The sequence below is a fragment of the Numenius arquata genome, chromosome 6 (genome assembly GCF_964106895.1).
Source record: "Numenius arquata chromosome 6, bNumArq3.hap1.1, whole genome shotgun sequence".
NCBI classification, from domain to species: domain Eukaryota; kingdom Metazoa; phylum Chordata; class Aves; order Charadriiformes; family Scolopacidae; genus Numenius; species Numenius arquata.
In genome coordinates this window covers 44542464-44561933 of record NC_133581.1, presented here as the reverse complement: position 1 = coordinate 44561933, position 19470 = coordinate 44542464, and the positions used below count along the sequence as shown (strand labels likewise).

General features: G+C 41.1%; 1 protein-coding gene across 5 annotated transcripts in view; it reads right to left on the bottom strand.

Moving 5' to 3' along the window:
- The window catches only part of DPF3 (double PHD fingers 3), a 94896-nt gene that overhangs the window by 50747 nt on the left and 24679 nt on the right, over positions 1-19470 (bottom strand). For 2 of the 5 annotated variants that reach the window (XM_074148734.1, XM_074148733.1), the window contains exons 3-5: positions 14596-14723; positions 10268-10363; positions 5497-5575 (exon numbers count right to left, since the gene is read on the bottom strand). In XM_074148734.1, the coding sequence (XP_074004835.1) occupies positions 5497-5575; positions 10268-10363; positions 14596-14723 (303 nt within the window). Of the gene's footprint in view, positions 1-5496; positions 5576-9192; positions 9232-10267; positions 10364-10507; positions 10517-14578; positions 14755-17364; positions 17467-19470 lie in introns of all 5 variants that reach the window. The other 3 variants (XM_074148731.1, XM_074148732.1, XM_074148730.1) reach the window with 3 other exon arrangements.

The window sequence follows — 19470 nt, the reverse complement described above, 5'->3', positions numbered from 1 at the left end:
TCTCTCAGCCTGTCTTCATAGGGGAGGTGCTCCACCCCTCTGATCATCTTCGTGGCCCTCCGCTGGACCCGTTCCAACAGGTCCATGTCCTTCCTGTGTTGAGGACTCCAAAGCTGGACACAGTATTCCAGGTGGGGTCTCACGAGTGCAGAGTAGAGGGGTAGAATCACCTCCCGTGACCTGCTGGCCACACTTCTCTTGATGCAGCCCAGGATGCGGTTGGCTTTCTGGGCTGCCAGTGCGCACTGCTGGCTCATGTTGAGCTTCTCATCCACCAACATCCCCAAGTCCTTCTCCTCAGGGCTGCTCTCCAGCCATTCTCCGCCCAGCCTGTATTTGTGCCTGGGATTGCCACGTCCCAGGTGCAGGACCCTGCACTTGGCCTGGTTGAACTTCATGCGATTTGCACAAGCCCATCTCTCAAGCCTGTCCAGGTCCCTCTGGATGGCATCCCTTCCCTCCAGTGTGTCGACCACGCCACCGAGCTTGGTGTCGTCAGCAAACTTGCTGAGGGTGCACTCTGTCCCACTGTCCATGTCTCCGACAAAGATGTTGAACAGCACTGGTCCCAGTACCGACCCCTGAGGAACTCCACTCGTCACTGGCCGCCAATTGGACATTGAACCATTGACCACAACCCTTTGAGTGCGGCCATTCAGCCAGTTCCTTATCCACCAAGTGGTCCATCCATCGAACCCATGACTTTCCAATTTTGAGACCAGGATGTCGTGCAGAACAGTGTCAAATGCTTTGCATAAGTCCAGGTAGATGATGTCTGTTGCTCTGCCCTTGTCCACCAAGCCTGTGGCAGTATAGTAAAAGGCCACCAAATTTGTCAGGTACGATTTGCCCTTGGTGAAGCCATGCTGGCTGTCTCTAATCACCTTGTTATTTTCCATGTGCCTTAGCAGAGATTCCAGGAGGATCTGCTCCATGATCTTGCCAGGCGCAGAGGTGAGGCTGACTGGCCTATAGTTCCCTGGGTCTTCCTTTTTTCCTTTTTTGAATATTGGGGTTATGTTCCCCTTTTTCCAGTCAGCAGGAACTGCCCAGATTGCCACGATTTCTCAAATACGATGGAAAGCAGCTTAGCAATTTCATCTGCCAGCTCCCTCAGGACCCTTGCATGGATTTCATCAGGTCCCATGGACTTATGCAGCTAATGTATCAACCATTGTATCAACCAAATGTATCAACCATTCATCTTCTGAACTGCTTCTGTGCTCAGAATGGCACCTTCTACTTAGTTCTGGCCACTGCTACTTAAATAAGAGATTTTTCAGAGAAAAGAAACAAGCGTAATAAAAGAGATGAGGAAAACACTGCTGAAAGAAGCCCTAGTAACTGGTTACAGACATAGAAAGAAAACATTGTTCTCCACTAAGAACAGACCAAGAACTGCTGGTCTTACACTGCAGCAGAGAAAATTCAGGTTAAATAACTACAGAAAGCTGAAAACGAAGTTTTGGACAAAAGAATCAGCTTCTACAAAACCCTATAAGATCAGTGTCTCTGGGTACACGCAAGGTTGCATTAGTCACTGATCCAGCAGAGACCATAGGAAGGTTTCAGTCAGTTCTCATTTTCCACAAGGAATGGATCTGAATGCTCATCTCAGTCTCAGAGGGACTGTCAATAAAGGATACTATACAAACACAAGTTGTTATGCTAAAATAGCAGTTTATACAGGAATAAAACTAAAAGGAGACAAGGACATACTGGTAAAAGGAAAAGAAAGAAACAACTTCTTTTAGAGATGGGCAAGGGAAATCTTCCATAGACGGACAGAAAACAAAGGCAGAAGTATGTACGTAGTAAGTCTCCGTGGGAACATGAGCAGAACAAAAGCAGACAAATGAGGATGGACAGCAGGAAAGTTAGTAACTTGTAGAGATTCAGCACAAAGTAACTGCTCTGAAGGAAGCAAACATCTGGAGTCATGAAGCTCAGGTGCTACAATTGGTTTCAACTTTTAAACCAGAATAGAAGTTTCTAGGTAAAACTTCAGAGGAGCTTTTTTTTTTTTTTTTTTTTTTAAAAAAAAAAAAAAAAAAGGTAAATAATATATAATAAACAATATGAAAATAGGAGAACAATTTTTAAGAAGACTGCTGTTGTAGAACTGACCATTCTCCAGTTGATCATTTGACAATGACATAACATCAATTCTTATTACATACGTTGGTATTAATACATTCATTCTCTCTGTCCCTCCTTTAAAAAGTGGTTTATCATGAACAGCTATGGTGAAGCATCTTCCACTTCTCTAGCTTGACATTATAGGATTTGCTTTGCTCCTCAAACCCTACTTTTCACTATCCTTTAAGGCACCTGCTCTATCTCCTAGACAGCTATTCAAGCTATGCTTGGGTCTGGTCTCATACAGCAGCTGACCCACTCTGCTACATTACCATTTCCAGCCTATACCCATCTCCCACTTGCATTATCCAAGTGTTTATCCCAAGGGGAGCTCAAGGCACAACAATATCCAATGCAACTGTTTGGAAATCTGACCAACTACTCTTCCACTTGCTGATTTGATGAAACAAGGCATTTCATGATTATGTTAGCAATTTTACCGATTATTTGAATGGCCAAACATTTTATTCTGAACTTCTGATACAGTACATACTCAATGAAGTCAGCAGAAGTATTTCAGAATACTTCATTCCACAAAACAAGCAACTAACTACCTTTTCTTAAAAATGCAGGATGACAAAACATTTTGAGCTTTGAAAACCTTCCTCCATATAGAAATTTCGTATTTCCAGTCAATTTCAATATTGGGGCCAGGTTTAATATCAATGCATAACTGAGTGCCTCTTCCAGAAAAGGCATGCTTTTCCAGAAATAACATTGCTGTCTTCCAACACAAGGGGCAGTGTCAGCTGGCTACCGCTCTTGCGTCATCGTACTGACACACAGACTAGTTTTTTCCCCATAATCTTTTTATTACTGATGAAACCTAGTGATATGCTCATGTTTCCCATAAATATGAATGTATAACTATGAAAAAAGAGCAGAGCAGTTCTTCACCACAGATCATTTTTTGTGCCCAGGCAGCTAAATAGCAAAATTAATTTGGTTTAGCTATGCATATGCTTTCTTCTTTGTGGTCACTTTCTAAACTCAAATATCACACTTGTAGAAAAAGAAACCTGGAGGTAAATTAAATAATATACAGAAAAAGTAAAGTGTCGACCCATCAAGGTAATTATACCAATAATGTCATTGTAGGAATCATGTTTTCCCAAACAAGAAACAGATCTGCTACTTTTTAACCTGCATGTTTCCATGTAAAACAAAACTCTCTGCCCAAAACATCTGTACATGGACTGCTGCAGACCAATTTATAACCTACACAATCAGATTAAGATTTATCTATAAAAATATTCAGCAAATAATTTCAAAGAAAAAACTGATTCAAGAAATCCTTTATTGGAATCACATAAGCAAGAGAGAGTCCTCAACTTAAGCCAATTATTCACAATGAATTGCATGTAATATTTCTACAGAAAGTTAACAAGGGCAGTATATTACTTCAGGATGATGGCATTATAGTTAGGACAGTTCTTTCCTTCTGGTCCAGAGTCAGGTAAAAGTGTTCTGCTACCACATAGCCCTTTTCTCAGCTATCTACAATGGAACAGGAGTCATCACTGTGTAAAGTCTGGATTCCAAAACTCCTTATGACTCACCCTCTAACTATAAGTTTTTTAAAACGGAAAGATACCAGCCAAATGAAATAGGAAAGTTTATATTTCCAAAACCAAAGAGGAAATTTATGCTCCAAAATGTAAGCCAAGGCAAAATTCCATCAGTACAACAATGAACCAGAGCCTTGACTTCAGCCCAGACTTCTGCTGCCTGCTTTGATATCTTAAAAGTTTTATCTACTCTGTGTAAATCACTACTATGCATGTTGTGAGTTCTCTGTATGATCCAAAAGCAAAGTAAGATCAGACAATAAAGAGTCTTTATGTTCAAAATGACTACAACTGACAAGTGTCCTTGGATTTAGAGGGATGTTCCAGAAAAGAGACAAAGACAGTTATGCATATACCAGCAGAAGGCGGCTGTGGGTTTCAGCAAGATACGTACTGGGCTCCCAGAGAAGACTTAGAAGACACATTTTAGTTCTTCCAACACACAAGGACAGCTATTTAACCACTGCAGAAATCTCCTGACTCTTCATATCCTAAAGAGCTCTTCCTCCTTGATCATGTATTCAGACACTCCCATTCATATGCGAGTCTTTCCATTTCTACTCATTGCCCTTAGAATATTCACCTTGCTGAAGCAAAATACTCAGTATGTCCATCACTGTGCTGTGGAGGATCACCTGGTCTCACCATAAAAGAATATGAGTTGATCACGTGGAATACAGTTCCTATTTACTGTGCATGCTCTTTATTTCTTCACGTTTTTAAAAAAAAGCAGGAAATACCCTCATAGATTGACATAGTAATGGTTGGTCTTTTAAGTTCAGTAGCGTTGCAAGATAGGTAAATAGTGGAGAAATGAGGATTCTAATCGTCCTCAAAAACAGCATACATTTTTGAATCACAGAAGTGAAGACCTCCTGCTACTCTCCTACTAACTTTTGTTAGGTTATTATCTTATAGGATAGAAGGCATCCAGTAGCACAAATTATTGCATGTACACTCTACAGTAAGCCCTAAGATGGGAGACCTCAAAAGCATGTGGGTAAGATAAATGCCCTGCATAGAAATGACATAGTGAAGCAAAAAAGAGTATCAAAAGAAGAAGAAAAGTACCGTGGACTAGACCATAAAAAAAAAATACATTGTATGTCAAATATTGGACTCCTTCATACTAGGACTCTGGTATCCTCCTTCAGTTCAGACACTGGGGCAATGTCTTACTTCACCTGCAGTCCCACTGCAGGATGTCAAGCAGTGTAGCCATATCAAAAGGAATATGCATCAAAACAAAGCATTCCAGTTGTGTGTTTGTCTCTTAGGAGGGCTCAACTCCTGATGATGCCACAAGAGTAACTTCTGAGCGAGGGATGTGAATAAGACCTTCAAAATTTAGCCCAGTGAGATTTCAAAAGGACGCAAGGAAAGAGAATCACCAAATATATGAAGAGATACAACAAGGGTGAAGTACCTTTGTCGGAGATTTTTGAGTTATGCTTTTGTTTGTAACTATCTGAAACAGAGAAAGAAATAGAGGGTGAAACTTACATGGGGGAAAGGAAGACAAAAGGCAGAGAAGCCAGAAAAAGAGAAGAAAGAGAAAGAAAATATAAGAGATGATTTATTATAGGGCAAAGGGAAGTGGAGTCTTGCCGAGGACTTAATTTTACTTCCTTCATGCAAAAACACCAAGAACAGCAGCAGCAGCAGGTGGCAAACATGCAAGTCAGAGAGCAGCAGAATATTTTGCTGGAAGGGAAAAGATGAAGCCCTAAGTGCACCGAGCTGGTACGAACAGGCTGGAAGCAGAATCAGCTGTCTGGGTGCTACTTACTGTCACAAACATAGGGTTTGTCATGATCATCCTGGGAGGCAGCATCATTCCGTCTCCTGCCGCCTCCAGATCCCCGAGCCTGCAAGAATAAGAGGAATGTTAACATTATTCCATCGCCCCTCAGGTCTCCTGGTACCCCTCACCCTCCTATGAAAAATGTGCAATATAAAACTAAACAAATCCTCAGCTTCCATACAGGTTTGTCAGGAGTGGGCTTGACCCTTCATCTCCTAAGATATGCACTATGTTAATGGACCTTGTAATGCAGTGGAGATTCCCTCCGCAGATGACCCAAACTGTTCATCCATAGCAGTAGGCCACTGCCAGCACATATTCAGTTGAGTATCATCACACATTCATTTCTGAAGACGTTCAAATACCTTGCTTAACTGAATATGAATGAATGAATAGATGAATAGGTGTTAGAGGATAAATATAACCATTAAATCAGCCAGAAAACAGGCCCCAGATAAAACAGAGGTAAAATTATTTCCTTTAATATTTTCAAATGGGGGTTGGTTGTTTTGTTTTGTTTTGTTTTCTAGCTGAAAAGCAATGTTTTGAAATGGCCTTCTGGGACAAAGATACCATGGCTAATTATAAAATGGAGCTTTGGCCAGTTAGTGGAAAAGATTAGGTAACATGGCTACCTACAGTAACAGAGAACGGGATTTACCCAGAAAAGTCTCTCTGCAGTTCTGTGTTCCTACAACACACCAAGCTGGCAGCCCTGGAAACTGAAAAGCTCTGTTTCTCCACAGCACAGACTGCTCTGTCCTGAGCTCCAGGGGTAAGCGTAGGATCAAAGCATCACAGCTACTTGGTCCTGACCCTTCTCAGCTGAGATGCCAGCAAGAGGACAGCTGATACCTGTCCAGTGGTGGAGGCTGTGATGTGGAACTGGGAACTGAGCCAAAGCCTTCAATTCTTTCATGTTCACTAATGTACAGTCTGTAGATGACAACAATTTTAGACTCGATCTTTATTTGAGGAAGTGATCTGCAGGTGGACTGCTACGTAGCCCTTTATTAATGCTGCCAGCTAGTCTATTCCTGGGTAAAAGCAACAAAATTGTTTCTGCTGCTCCTCTTATTAAACTGTTGACGTTTCTCACCCTAGACAAGGTCACCTGACTCCTTTGAGCTTCTGCATGTGAAAATAAGAAAGGGACAGAGCTTCATCAAGTAAAGCTGGAGAAGATGTAGAAATTCTGAGAATATTAGTGGCCCAGACACAAAGGGGTCATATGAGCTCTGTCCCTCTTCTATGGATTTGGGACTGAACTAGCACTATTTGAGCTGCATTCCATTGGACATCTAAAGAGAAGGAACAAGGAACAGTTTTACTCTGGCCTGCCACAGTCTGTCAAAACAGGGATTTATAAAAAATTCACACATTATTTCCCTGGGATTGCTCAGGTCTAACTCTTAACACAGTCCTGAATGAAAGACATGGATTTGCAGCTGTTTGGATGGGGTAAATACTATTAGGTATGACAAGTATAGCTCTGCCTTCTGCAAAGACCTCTGTGCAGATCAGCACACACGTGCAGGGTGAGATTTGTAAGGGTGAACTGAAAAGCAGTTTCACCCTGAAAAAGGCCCCAGCAACAATTGTTTGGTGGAAGCTACTTTACTGACCATATCACATAAAATCATCTTACTAGTCTGCAATATTTTCTCTCTGACTGCCAGCTCTGTAAACCCCCTCTGGGCTATGAAATCAATCCCAGGCTAGTTCCTTTCTTCCCTCACTGCTGCAAAATGTGCTGCAAGCTGAATTTCGGTCAATGGCAGCTCCTATACAATCCTCAGCTCATCAGAGTCTTCATAGAGACAAGTGATTGGCCCTTAAAAAATGTTTCTGCTGATAACTGGATTAGGATCCAATTTCCCTATCCTACCAGCTGCATTGGCTTTTCAGGGCTGTGAAAAAGCTATAAAGTCTTATTTTTGTCGCCGGTCAGTAGGTCTGACTCTGTTTACACACAGAGAACGGATCTGTTGAGTAAGAAGGTACTATTTTTACATAGGCACCTTTCAGAATAGGATGGTAATTTTAGGTCTGTTGCTCGAAGTTTCGCTAGTCTTACAGCCAGCTGTTTCCCTTCAAACCGCTCTCTACGCAAACGCAAGGGTACAGCAGTCATGTCATGACCGCACGTCAGATATACTTTTTCATGCACTGAACACACAGGGGGAGATTTTTCAAGTCAATGACTTTCAATGAGACTTGGGTTCCTAAATGTCTTTAGTGCCTTTGAAATTGTCCCACGGGATATTGAGCTGACAAGCAGACAATCTGTACAGGTGCAGCTGCATTCCTCTCATATCTCCTAGCAAACTACCCTTCCCAGCTCCTGCCACATTCTCCTTGTCCAGATCCTTCTATAAATCCATCTCTTCAGCCTTCAGTGTCCTTCCTAACGCTCCCACCATTTCAGGGCTAGCCTTGAGGGGGTAGTAAACCGAGCAGCTACCCCGGAGACACTAAATTGAGTGCCCCGTGCTTGCTGTCAGCACTCCAGTCTGTTGAATTCAGTCATCCACGACTACCTTCATCCTCCTGATGGGATGCAGCAAAGACTACGAGACTTGACGTGTGAGGCCTGGAAGCCATGGCACAGCGGCCTTGAAGCAGCCCTGAAGCAGCCAGAGAGAGTAGCCAGAGGGACAGATGGAGAGTCCAGGACTAAAAATAAAATCATGCTGTAGGGGAAAGGAAGGGACATGTGCAATTTGGAAGTCCAGAGCAGTAATTCTGTCGCATTAATCCTGCATTGATGCTGTCAGCCCTTCTCACTCCTTCTCTGAATCCCCAAAGGCCACGCTCTGCAGGATCTAGTTTCCTATGCATGTCCTTCCCCTCTTCTATCCTCTAAAAATACCTTAAGCAACTCCTTCCCAGAAACAAAGTGCTGCCCAGGTTTCACATCCTCTAATTTCAAATCCTTGGTCCCGACTCCCTACACTGGGTCAGGCTCGCATTAGAAAAGGGCTGCTCTAGGAGTGGTAAAACACTCATGACCAGACACAATTCAGGCTGCAATTCAGGCTTACCAGTTTTCAACAGCTAGGGGATCTGGCCCTAATTTTGAAATCCTAATTTATACCACATTTTGCTTTGGTTATTGATGCCATCATATAAAAATGAAAATTGCTCAAAGTATTTGGCACTCTTCAGACTTCTCTTTTTTGCACTGAATGAAGCCAGGGCACTAGCAGATCAGGAGTTAGTTACAAGAAAAAGGCAAGAGATCCTGCTGCTCCTGTACTTAATAGGGGGCCAATTCTAGGGCAGAAAATAAGACATAAATTTATGCTTCAAAATGAATGGGACATCTAGTAGTACCCTCTAACTCCTTTCCCTACAATAGCAGAGAAAAAGTAATAGAGTTACTCTGAAACAGTTTCCTGAACAGGGGAGTAAAACTTTGCGCAAAACATTCACTTCAGGACTTTGTGTAGGCCTGGGATATATGAATACAGCAAGTTCCCTTCTCCTGAGCAGTATGTTTCTTTAGCTATTCACTCTTTCACTCACCCTAACCAGCATGTGCAACTTCTGTGAGAGCAACTTATTAGAAGAGTTGTTAGCCTGGAATATTAGTTGATTGCTACAGTCAAGCTTGTGTGCATGTATCGATTCTAACTCCTGGTTTTGGTTACTGGTTCATACAAATTTTCTGAAACTTACATTTTTCTGGAAAATTTTTTTCCAGGTGGGGGTCTTTGGCTAAGAAAGAAAGAAAGAAAGAAACTGGTTCAGGTGATTTTGAGAATAAGGAAGGTGAAATATATACTTATCCAATTATTAAAGTGCTTTGATCTTATATTAAAGGACTTAAGCTCCAAAATAAAGAGGAGCAGAAAACTGAAACAACACAACAACAGAGGAAACCAAAAGAGAGGGTCTGATGCATAAGTACATTGCAAGTATTCAATGTGGTTTCATGTCTTTCTCTTATTCAAAAGCTATTATATCCTGCTCATTTGGTGTACAATGTGGCCCTTCTTGCTTGACTCCTACAAACACATCAAAAGGTACTTCTAGAGCTCCTGTGCCCCTGCAGCATCTGCTGGAGCCAAAGAGAGAAGAAAATGCTCGAAACTTCTGAGAATTGTGTTCACGATTATTTAGATGCCTAGCTTAAGGGGCCACAATTGAAAATGTTGATTCCAAGTTTTAAAATGTTGGCCTCATTACTTAACTGGTGCCCTGCTGAAATCGTGAAAAGACATCTTAGGTAAGAGAAGGGACACAGACTCTCCTACGGATAAAATATTGCCCATTTTAAGCAAATAGAAGATTTGCCATGGGCTCAAGAGGGCCAGTGTCAGCCACAAAGTGCTACCTTGGAGAAAGCTGCAAAATGTATTAACACATTTCAAGTTACTTTTATTAATTTTTTTTTTTGGCTGTCATGACTGAATTAATTACTTTAAAACAACATTTACTAATTACAGAAAAGCAAGAGCATTGTAATAGCAGGATGTCATCATAATTATTACAGTTTACGTTATAATTGTAAATATAACACTATAATAAATTTACCCCAAATTTTTACTCTTAAGGGTCTTTTTTCTTGGTAATTCACAAAAATAAACTGAAAACATATTTAAAAATATTCTGCTGTACGACTGAAAATTACCTACAGTGTTATCACTATGATATATCCATAGATACACAATTTGCATATACAACACGTGACAAACACTAGAAAGCAGAGGTTTGCTTCCTTCCTTTCCATTCCAGTAAAGTCTCCACCTACCCGTCCTCTAGGCCTGTTCTTTCGCTTTGGAATATCTTCTTCCAAGTCCTCTTCCTCATTCACTTCATCTGCATTTTCATCATTTTCTAAAACCCTCTGTGGTTGAACAATAAACAGGAATGGTTAGAAGAAAAGAAGATGACACATACAACCAACTTTGCTCTTTACCACAGAGACTGCAGGTTATTAAATTACAGTTGATTAATGACATAATGCCAGATCAGATCCCAGAACCCCTACTTCTTTCTGCTGAAGCAAAATTTGCTTTCCCTTCCACCCTCAGTTCTCCACAGAGTTCTTATTAAGAAATACCACTGATATCAGTCAACTATGAAAAAAAGGTTCCTAAGAAATAACAGTGGCATCCTTGAGCACTGATATCCCATGACAACACAAGTATTAGTGTGCAGAACTGCAGGCCCTATCTGGGAAATCATTTGCATGATTTTTTTTATTTTGGTTTCTTGCACCCTAAATTGTTTTGTTTTCCTCTAATGTTAAGAACGCACTTTAAGAAGACAGAAATCAGTGTTTTTCTCCTTGGCAGCTCAGAATCTTCTTTGTTTAGCAAAAACGGAGAAAATTCCCCCATATATTCCAGCATGTTTGGTGGATCCAGAAAGTAACATCTTTCAGGGCTTACACCACACATACAACTCCGTGATCTGGAAGCAGGGGTCTTGCTGCATGAGAATGCTGAGGAAGTACAGGTCTCATTGAAGTTAATAGGAACAACAGCAATGGTTCCTTCAATTTATTATTTAATAGGAACAATAATTCATCATCTCACATAACAGTGAGAGGTCCAGGCCAGGGAATTTCAATCCTTTTATTTTGATCTTTTGCAATGTAACCTCTATGGAATCAAACACAGGCTGGCAGCTCTGAAAACAAGCACAAGTTGGACAAAACATGGACAAAGGCAAGACAAGCCATCCCAGCACTAATGTGGAAAGAAGTCCCACTGAAATCTCCTCAACCCTTGGCATGTCTGCTAGGAATACAGAAATGGACCCAGCCATTCCTGCCACTCATGGTGTGATGTCATTTTGTAAGGGACTTATCTGGAATCACTGACTTATCTTTGCCATGTCACCATTCATTTAAATTATGACATGCAGCCATGCTGCAGATTCAAACCAGTGACTTTAAAATGATGGGGAGGTTTTCCAGACTTTTACTCTATTTGTGCCTTCCCTGTAATTTCTACTTAACAGCTATTTGAGAGCCAGCAGAGGGAGAACAGGAGCAAATGACAGTTGATCTTCTTCCTACATACCTCAAGCACTGAATTCTGAATTTGTGGGAAAGAATACAACAGAAATTTCACTTTTAAAAAATCCTGTATTTGGAAGACCAACTATGAAAATGTATTCTTAATTTATGACCTGAATTTTTAAGGCTAATGTTGGACAGTGCCCCTTTTTAAAAGTCCAAACAACTTTTAGAACGTGGTAGAGGATCAAGTCTCCATCTGTTTTTTTCTCCTTTTATTTTTAAATCTCAGGAGGCTATTAAGGTCAGACCATCATGAAATATAATTTCACATAATACCAGAGTACTAAATACTAGAGGGTGGAGAAGTTAAGCAAGTTCCAGTTCCACATACATAAAATGTTTCTTCAAAATTCTTACAATTGCATACATTGACTTCATCTGAAAAAACTGGAGCACTTGGAAAACGTTGTATATGAGGAGACTAGTGCTATGTAAGAAAATATGCAACCTTAGTGATATGAGTTCATATTTTCACAGTGCTTTGTATCTTAAATTATCTCCAAAAAGAGAGAAGGCTGCCACTATACCATATGTGGGAGGGGAAGGAGCTGGTTTACAACAATAATGCTACACAGAGGCAGTTAAGAGAAATATTACAAATCACTTTCTTCATATAAAATTGCAGCATCAATTTAAGAAAGAGATAATAAGTAACCAAATGTGAATTTGGTGACACTGCCAGGGTAATGACTTTAATTCTTGATAGAAGGGGCATAACCTTTCTGATGCATTGTCAAAAGGCTCTTCTAAGCTTCCTCCAGCGAACAATGGAGACACACATTCAATAACAATTTAATGTAGGGCAAAATCCTCAACCCTGTTAAATACCAGCTTTACAGCAGGACCCAATGACTGCATCTATTTAGCAGGGGCAATCCCTACCCTTTTTAGAAAAGTAACTTTTCCTGTTCTGTCATTCTAAAACAGTTTCGCTGCCCACTACGCCTCAGTGCAGCTAAGCACCAAGCCTTCTCCTGACAGACACTGTGAGTTTGAGATGGTGGTAAGTGGCTGGGACTGGGGTGGGAATTACAACTATGTTTATCCCACCTGCTCGCTCTCACCGCCACTGAGGCCGGGCCCTTTCGAGTCATGGCACAGAAAAGCACGCAAAGGAACAAAAGAGGAATTTGCATTCTCTTATTTATCACATGGATGACTGGCACTGATGATGGTTTTGATCTGGTACAGCCTGGCTGCCAGGTGCTGAAGCACACACTGAAAGCTGGCTGCTTGTAAAGTCTTTGGCAATCGGTTTTGTATGGACTGAATGCAGATAAGCTGTGCTTGCATCAGAAACAACAGCAAGACATGCTGTTGCCTACAGGAGAGCCAGAGAGGGACTCTTTGTCAGGAGATGTAGTGACAGGACAAGGGATAATGGTTTTAAATTGGAGGAGGGGAGATTTAGATTAGATGTCAGGAAGAAATTCTTTACTGTGAGGGTGGTGAAGCACTGGAACAGGTTGCCCAGGAAAGTTGTGGATGCCCCATCCCTGGAAGTGTTTAAGGCCAGGCTGGATGGGGCTTTGAGCAACCTGCTCTAGTGGAGGTGTCCCTGCCCATGGCAGGGGGATTGGAACTTGATGATCTTTAAGGTCCCTACCAACTCTAACCATTCTATGATTCTATGATTCTATGCGTTTTGCATCTCTTCTGATGAAACTTGCATCCAGATGACAGGTTACAGCTATAGCACTTTAGTTGAAAACTTTTTGTATATTTTTGCACCCCCTTCCTGCTCTGCAATGCTCAGGCTTGTGCCAGTTCCACCGTCTCTGAAGTCTCTTTCCTTGGACTGCTGCTGGGGATAATTTGGAAGCTCAGATCACACAGTAACATCCAAAGGCACTTGCTGATCTCATAAGGATACTGCACCATGACTTATTGGGACCTTGGAAGCAGCTATAAACAAAGCTTTAGGGCTCTCAGCTTAATAGACCCAGATACACTACTGAAAAAGGGAATACAGAGGGGCCTCATGCTGAGCTTTTCCCCACTCCATGAGCAAGGGACACTTCATCTTTGATGGTGCTCCTTTACCTGTATAACTGGGAATGGGAGACCTAATTTTGCTGCCCTTACGTGTGTGAAATTTCTAGCAAATAGACCAGTAGGACTGAGCTCCAGGTGTATAGATTTGATGCCCATGCTCTTGTTGCATTTGGCATGGGGCTGCCCATTCAAATTTTTCCTAGTTTTAGGTTTAGATGCAACATGTTGTATCTCAGCCAGGATTACCAAGTTTCACACATCGCCAATGGCTCCTGCTAAAAATCACTAATAGACTCATAGCACAATGGGTTTTTACATCATCAGAGATGTACTGCTGCTCCCCCAGGAGAGGTCTGCTTTCCTAGTGATTTAAGATTCTTTATAAAGTTACATGCCAGTATATAAGAACCCTTTATATTAGCTGAACTCCTTCTATGACAGGCCTACAAATGTGTTTCTACTTTTAATTATTAAAGGATGAAATGGAATCTTGACAAATAACTTTCAAAACATAATGTATGTGAAAAGGCAGTATTTCTCATACCTGCATCACTAATAATAACTGAGGTAATAAACATTAGAATATTTTTATTTCTTTATTTTGCTTGTATAATTACTGAATGCTTTTCAGTATAAGAAAAAACAGGCAAGGCAATGATGCATATTTGTCTACAGTCGGCAGCTGTGAATCCAACTTCAAATCCACATCCAAATTCACTTTAAATATGAGTCACTAAAATTCAGTTTATCGTCGGGACCCATCTCTGCTTGTCATTTTTATATGCAATCGCCTCATAGTGCTGCAAAACAAATTCCAACACAGGAGCTGTGCAGAACACAGCCAAACGACTGAGATTCTTGTGACAAGAAAAGTGTGCGAGATCCCAAGTTCATTTTGAGCATCACAGTGTAGCACAATGGTTTGATAACATTTTGACAGTAGAATGACACAACTATCAACAGATGCACTGTTCTGCCACAGGACAGAATCTGCTAGGCTTAGAGATAAACTGTAAAATCCAGCCCTGCTGTCAGGGCATGGGGCTCTCCTTTACCTGGATTTCTTGTATAGTGTCTTCCTCTTTAGTGTCCGCTTTTTTCTCTATTCCCTCTCCACGCAGCAAGGCTTCCAGAGTTGTACTTTCTGATGTAAACCCATCTTTTTTCAGAGGCAGATCAACTTCTGAAAAACAAAACACACTGACTACATGTGTCTCCCCCAGACATCTAACCAGCAGAAGGACAGAGATGACAAGCAGAAGACTGACAGACTTTCAAGCTTATTTCTATCTTGAAGGAGAGTTCTTCAAGTTCTTCTAACTGCTAAGGATCCCCACATAGGTTTAATTTCTATCTTACTGAAATCCTGAAATCTTTTCAATTGCTGTGTTTGCTTACAGGAAGAAAAAGGCTAGATATATTATATCAGGAGGAAATAAATGGGGAAAAAATCCTTTTCCTTTATGTAAGCTTCATATACTTCAAATAAAGAACAAAACCAGGGCTTTCTAAGATACTGAAATAACAAATATGAAGAACGGATCTCCTGAAGCAGAGAAGTAGTTTAATGCAATTTAGCATCTGGCACAGTTTATACAGCACAGCTTCAAGCAGCATTCTCCTATACCAGGGCATGTTTCACACATGGGGAAGTGGTAAGCTTGGGGTGGGGGGGGGCAATGCTGAGAACCTAAACTGAAAAAAACAAAGGGATGTGTCTTGAATTTTCACTTAATATTGACTAGATAAAATCTTCAGTTTGTTCTAAATGGGCCTACATTGATGAAGAAGCACCAATCAGCATAGCTATAAGTGCAGAATCCAGCCCACAGAGCAGGATGACCACCAGCCACTGCTGGAAGAGCCGAAGGCTGGCCTGGGGCAGGCCTGGGGCACGGGACTCCAAGAGACAGTGTGGGTTTATGAGGAAGCTTGATGCAACTTGCCCTACAATTGAAGGAACAGAGATTTATTCTCCTTCCAAATGCTGCCACTAGATTATGAGGCTGTGCAGCAGGCGGCAAATACTGCATGTAAATTTTACCAAGATGTTAAAATAAACCTAGGGGAAAATTCAGTTCTCCTTGTAGATCCTGGCCTTTACCCCACTAGTGCAGGAGCTCATTCAGAGCAACCCTATGGCAGAGAGACATCCTGAACATCTCTTTTACCTGACAATGCCGGGTATGGATTTCTCAAGTACTCCCTCCCTTCTAAAACTGATTGCTTCCTCTAGGCCAACATCTTTATAAAGTAATCGGTACACGACCGATGCTCACAAATCAGCATCTGATGTCCTTATTTCATAGTTCTGTCCACTTCTTATCTTTTAGGACTGTGTTGTGTTCCCCAATTTGCCTGAAGCTCCCTGCCTTTCTATCACCATGAGCTGTAAACTCTGCACGGCAGAAATTCATGTGTTTGTAAAGCCCCAGATCACTCCTGCAATCCAAATAATGAATGAACACTTCCACCTGGGACAGTAAAGTATAATCTGTTTCTTGGGGGCAATTGCGTCCCAGCAATATGTTTGTTCTATATATGAAAAACTCTAAGCCAGCAAATGATTCAGGGTCCCTGATCAGCGCTTCCACAACATGCTTGCTCAAGTCTTCTGAAGTGAGAGAGCATTGCTCAGCCAATAACCACAGAAAAACCAGCAAAAATTCCAGCAAAAGCTATTCTATTCATGGAGGGAAAGGCTGAGTATAAACCATGCAGAAAAACCAAACCACTGGGATTTTCAAAGGAAACTCCCAGGACAACCCACACAATGGGATGGGGTCAACAGTGAATTGATCCCCCTTCTCATCACAAGGAGGTCTATTCAACCAGGCCTCTGTTTTCTGCATTAAGCTCTGCACACACACCCCATTATGCCACCTTCCCCAACTTCTCCCTTACTTGAGCTATAAAAAGGACAGAGAAGTCAACAGAGAATCATACAGATTGAATTTCCCTGTTTGAACTCCTAGTATCTCCCTCTGGATGCTCAATCCAGACATTTCAATAGAAAGAAGGGATTTTAGACTTGATTTATGTGCAAATCCCAACACTTGAATCTGAAGTCACTAAGGAACCTCCATAATCGTCTCTGGCTGTGGGCTTGGCTTGGTTTCAAAGTCCTGTGCTTAGGTGCAAAAGGGCATTTGCTTTGTATTTAGAACCTTGTGGGACTGCAAAACCCAAGGGGTCATCATACATTCAGCAGGAGAAGAAGCTTCAAGCAAGCTCAAGGGCATCGGAAACAAACATGTCTTCACTGTGACAGGCTAGTCTGTCTCTGGATACCGATACACTCAGCAAAGGAATACATTAGGAAAAGGGAACGAGCAAGGAAGGGGGTGAGGGATAAGTAAAACATATATATGAAAGTAAAACTACTTCCTGTTTGTTCCAGAGATATTGAACATTAAGTCAGAGGGAAAGGTAGGCTTTAAGGTCAGAAACTGGCAGCTGTCTTTAATAGGCACGTTTGGTTCGTGTGGTGCTGCTACTTCCCACCCGCAACACCCCAGGAGACTTTTTATCCAAAACTCTCAGAGAATATTTTAATTATTAAATTTAACATCCCACTGACAAGGCAGTGTGAGGTAATACTTTTATTCCCAGTTTACTGATGGGGAGATTAAGTCACCGAGAAGTAAGCTTAGCAAGCAGGAAATCCAGTGAAAAGAAACTCAGGGCAGCTGCCTCCCATCTGCCTGCTAAGCTTACTGCTACTCAGCTCATTTTCTTCTCCAACTGGTAGTTTCTAGGAGTCCGTTTTCATTCCTAAGAAGCTCTAGAAAGTGGGAAATGGCAGACGCTATCTTATCTGGAACGTAAAGTTTACAGTATAAAAACCTACAGAGGTCCAAAGACAAACTCTTAGTAAGGAATTTAATCTTTGTAATGAACTCAGTCCTTCCTGGAAGATGGCTAGTCTGTAAAGGATACAGTAATGAAGACAGGAAATTATGTTTCCATACCACTTTTTGAATCCTCAGAGATCTAAATCCTCAAGTATCTAAATGATGGTTCAGTTAACATAAAGAAATAGTTAAGCACTACTAGGGATCATTCAATTCATTTCACTAAATCCCTAATTTACTCTTTCCTATTTAACTCTCCAAGATTTTCCCACAAAAGCTAGAAAAGTATATTTTTCTCATTTTTTCTCTTATGCCTGTAGCCTACAGAAAACTGAGAAGCCAACTCAATGCCTGAAAAGTAGTCTTCATGTGAAAGGTCAAGGCTTTACCCAAACCACGGGAACTGCTGCACGGAAGCAAAGCGGTGTCCATTTCACCCACTGTTCTGCTTATAGAGGCACCAGCCAACGTCAGAAGCTTCAAACAAGGCCAAAGAAAGTCTTTCAGGCTTGAGAAATTAAGCTGTAACCCCAGCCTTGCCTCTGTTTGCTTTGATATTTGTTGTGCTATACTATGCCATCAGAACAGATGCTGCAGAAAAAGGTATGAGTGTCAGGAGAGAAATGCAAAGAAAATAATCGACCCTACTACTAGATTTCACCCTGATCTCTAACAGGCCAGTCCTGAGGGATAAATGCAGTATAGCTTCCACTTATCCCAAATCTGGCTCTTCTGGAAATGCACAGAATTGACCAGCCCTTTCTGAATTTTGGTATGCTTTTGCCCTCAATTCTTTCCCACCTGAGTTCAACAGTTAAACTATGGTTTGAAGGAAGAAGTGGTTCACTTTATTGCTTGCCCCTTGTTCTTGCTATGAGACAGGGAAAACAGAAGTTCCTGACCAGTTTTTTGTCATTTCTTTTTATTCCTCTCCTTTTGAAGACAGTCACAATCTTTTCTATTGCTCTGCTGTGGGAAGTTTTCCATATGGCTTTGTCCTGTCAGATCTCTCTGAACTCCCTCTTATTCTTCAATAATCTTCCCAAGATGGACCAATACTGCACCTGGTATATTCAGATGAAGCCACATCCCCCCATTTAAACAAATGCATTACAATATTGTTTATATTACCCCTCAGGCAGTGTCGTGCAGTGCCCAAGCTGCATACGAAGCAGAATTAGGGACACTGTAACAGGAACGAGAACTTTCCATAAGTAATACTTTCAACACACGGGTGACAATGTCCATCCTGTTCACCAAGCACATTCCAATCTACCCAAGGAGATTCGCACAGACCTCCCTGACCTCGATGGCTCTAAATAACTTTGTACTATGTGCAAATCTTTCTAATTTACAAGGTACTCCCTCTCTCCAGCTTGTTCATTACTATATTACACCACACTGGACCAAACACCAAGCCCTGACACACCAGCTGTTAGCCTTTTTCCATAATGAAAGTTCTTCGTCTCAGTTTGTTCTTTGTTTCATCTTTTATTCTAAAAGTTTTGATCAAAGACAATGCTTTGTTTCTCTTTGGAGGTCTATTACATACCAAAGGTCTTCAGAAAGTCTAAGCAAATTGTCAACCACCTTATCTATTAGTCCTTTACACATCATGTCGAGAATTTTAAGAAAGTAGTGAGATGTGCTTTTCCTCGGTAGGAAATAAAAAAAGTAGTCAGTTAGAACCTCCTATATCATCATTTCCCATGTGCTTTACTGCTTATACCTAATTACCTTTTCAATCAATTTCTCAAACTTCATGTAGAATTTATGGGTCTTTAAATCCTTGAATCACATCCAAATCCTTTTTAAATATAGGTAATAACATTTGCTACTCACTAATTGTTCTAAATTCTTTCTATTGCAACTCCTAGTTTGTATCACAAGCTCTTCTTTAAACATTGCAATTTCAGAGAACATAATCTTTATTAGAAGTAATAACTACTAGTAAAAGCACTATAACTAAAAGCTTACTCTTTTATATAATAGTTTTAAGAAGGCTTGTAGATAAATTTCCTTTTGATTAGTGTTGCAAATGCAATAGCACCTGGTTAGCGTAGGAGACACAGGGAA